General features: G+C 39.0%; 1 protein-coding gene across 2 annotated transcripts in view; it reads left to right on the forward strand.

Moving 5' to 3' along the window:
• The window catches only part of LOC118427549 (alpha-aminoadipic semialdehyde synthase, mitochondrial-like), an 11,403-nt gene extending 10,278 nt beyond the window's left edge, over positions 1-1,125 (forward strand). For both annotated transcript variants that reach the window (XM_035837385.1, XM_035837386.1), the window contains exons 11-12: positions 269-334; positions 835-1,125. In XM_035837385.1, the coding sequence (XP_035693278.1) occupies positions 269-334; positions 835-918 (150 nt within the window). In that variant the 3' untranslated portion in view covers positions 919-1,125. The remainder of the gene's footprint in view (positions 1-268; positions 335-834) is intronic.
• Positions 1,126-2,341: the final 1,216 nt, after the last annotated feature.

A 2,341-nucleotide genomic window follows, 5' to 3' on the forward strand; every position in this document is an offset into this window, starting at 1 on the left:
AATAAAGTTCTTCTATGATATACATGTAGTCAAGATAAAAAAAACTCCCTTCTACATAGTACATATGCAGATTATGAATATAGAATGAAATTTGACATTCTAATTTAAAGAACAATAAGAGCTAGCCTAAATCATTGATATTGTACTACAATCGAGTGGGGCTAATTATGAGTTTCGGCATTTTTTTTCTTATGACAAAGCAGTCATTTATATATTTACCTGTTTTAGCATTGATCATTTAATATCATATATGTGTCTCTTCTTGCAGCTCCACTCCATGGCGGAGGTACCTTTTGAGAGCCAAGCCGTCCTGTTCTCCAAGACCCTCCAGGATGTAAGTAACCATGCGGGTCACCTTAGCAAATTCAACCTCTAATCCACCTATTGGACCTCTGACCCATCTTTAACCTCTACTTCATCTGTTCTTAAGGATGTAAGTAACCACATGGGTTATCTGAGCAAATTCAACCTCTAATCTACCTGTTTAAGGTCTTGCCCTGGGTAAACACAATTTTAAGTGAAATTGTTAGACAACTTCAAAGTATGTTTTTAAAATCATTTGTAATTAGTTTTAAACAGTGTTTCTTGCCTTTTGTTCTAACATATTGAAAACCTTTGTAAGAATCTGTGATAACAAACTTTGAATTAATCTGCTGTACGTGTACACACCAACACAATTCAGGCTTAGCCATGCAAAGTGGTGCTACAATAAAGTAAAACTTTGACTTTCATTCTAACTTGCTCATACTCTCTAACCCCTACATATTTAATCATCTGACAAGTTCAAGGTAACAAAAATGCAAAAAAATAATGTTTTGTCCCGATCCCTTACAGGCCACCATCGCTTCTAACGGAAAGTTGAGGCCGAAGTACGAGTACATCTGGGAACTGCGGGAATCTAAAAACAAGCAGGAGTAGCAATCAGATAGTTAGGCAGCCCTGACTGTATGCTTTTTATGCCCAAAACCAGCCGATCATGAATGTGTAGATACAGTTAAATATACCGAATCTCAGTAAAACTAAATATATTGTGTTCTTGTTGGTAAAAGTTGGGTATATTAATGTCCAGTACGAGATGTAGCTCCAGTAAAATGTGGCTAAATGGTCATTAACTCAACCTTGAAACCTGTCCTCTTGTCTTTCCCATTTTAATATTGTTGATTAGACGTGTACGTACTAGAAGTGGGTACGTTTTTTCTTATTGGACAGGTGTCACAGCGATCTCGCCCCCCCCCCCGTCCCCAGGGGCGAGATCTCCCCCCCCCGTCCCCAGGGGCGAGATCACTAGTGTTTTCGCCCCCCTTTAGCGTTTTCGCCACCCCCACCCCACCCCATACCCACCAGTGTTTTCGTCCCCCTTAAGAACATTGCTTCTCGGAGGGTTCTCAAGAGCAACTGGCTACTACATATTAGCTGCACTACCGTGTACTATATTGCACCTGGGGAGTAACGTATATGGTGTGTTAACTGGTACCTATATGGCACCTTATTACCTGAAGATATTATACCTCGAAAGTCGATACTATATGGTTCGATGCAAACAAGCCATTGAAATGAAAAATACACATTTTGACGAAAAAGACAGAGCTATCGCGAACGTATAAATCAACACCATCTACGGTACGGAATAAGTCAGCTACATGTTTTTAATTTGTCACAGTATTTTCTATCTTGTGTAGGAAACATTTCCAAAGCACTAACAAAAACACAAGTGAATAATAGTTTCTCATTATAAACACTATTTCATATACCTGTTGCGAAATGGTACAAAACCACTAATAAAGTACCAGTCTTAAGTAAAACACCAGATAGAGTTTCTAAATACTAGAAAAACAGTCATATTGGAGGTGAAAATACCCATAGGCTAGGTGCATATAACACAATGTGCGATATTCTAATGAATACCTTATCTACATAAGTAATAAAGACATTTCATGCTTCTTTTGTGGTCAATTCATGGTAGAGACTTCATATTGGAGATATATAGGTTGCTTGAGGACAGATGAATACAATGAAATACATCTTATGTCGAGACTCAAGTATATGCAAAATTGGGAATACAAGGACCCAGCCCTCCTTGTCCGAAACAACTTTAACTGTCTTATCAACATGTAATTACGTTAATATTCATACTATGGATGGAGTAATGTATCAGACTCGTGTACTTTATCATTCTTAAACTGCATTTTGTGATTTATACCAATCAACTTCTAAAATGTTATGTAAACCCGTTTTTTTTGGGGGGGGGACAAATCGCTAAAGGGGGGCGAGATAGGGGGCGAGATCACTAGCCGGGGAGGGCGAGATCGCTAGCGATTTTGCCCCGGGGGGGGGGGGGGTG

This window comes from Branchiostoma floridae, chromosome 12 (assembly GCF_000003815.2).
Source record: "Branchiostoma floridae strain S238N-H82 chromosome 12, Bfl_VNyyK, whole genome shotgun sequence".
Classification (NCBI taxonomy): Eukaryota; Metazoa; Chordata; class Leptocardii; order Amphioxiformes; family Branchiostomatidae; genus Branchiostoma; species Branchiostoma floridae.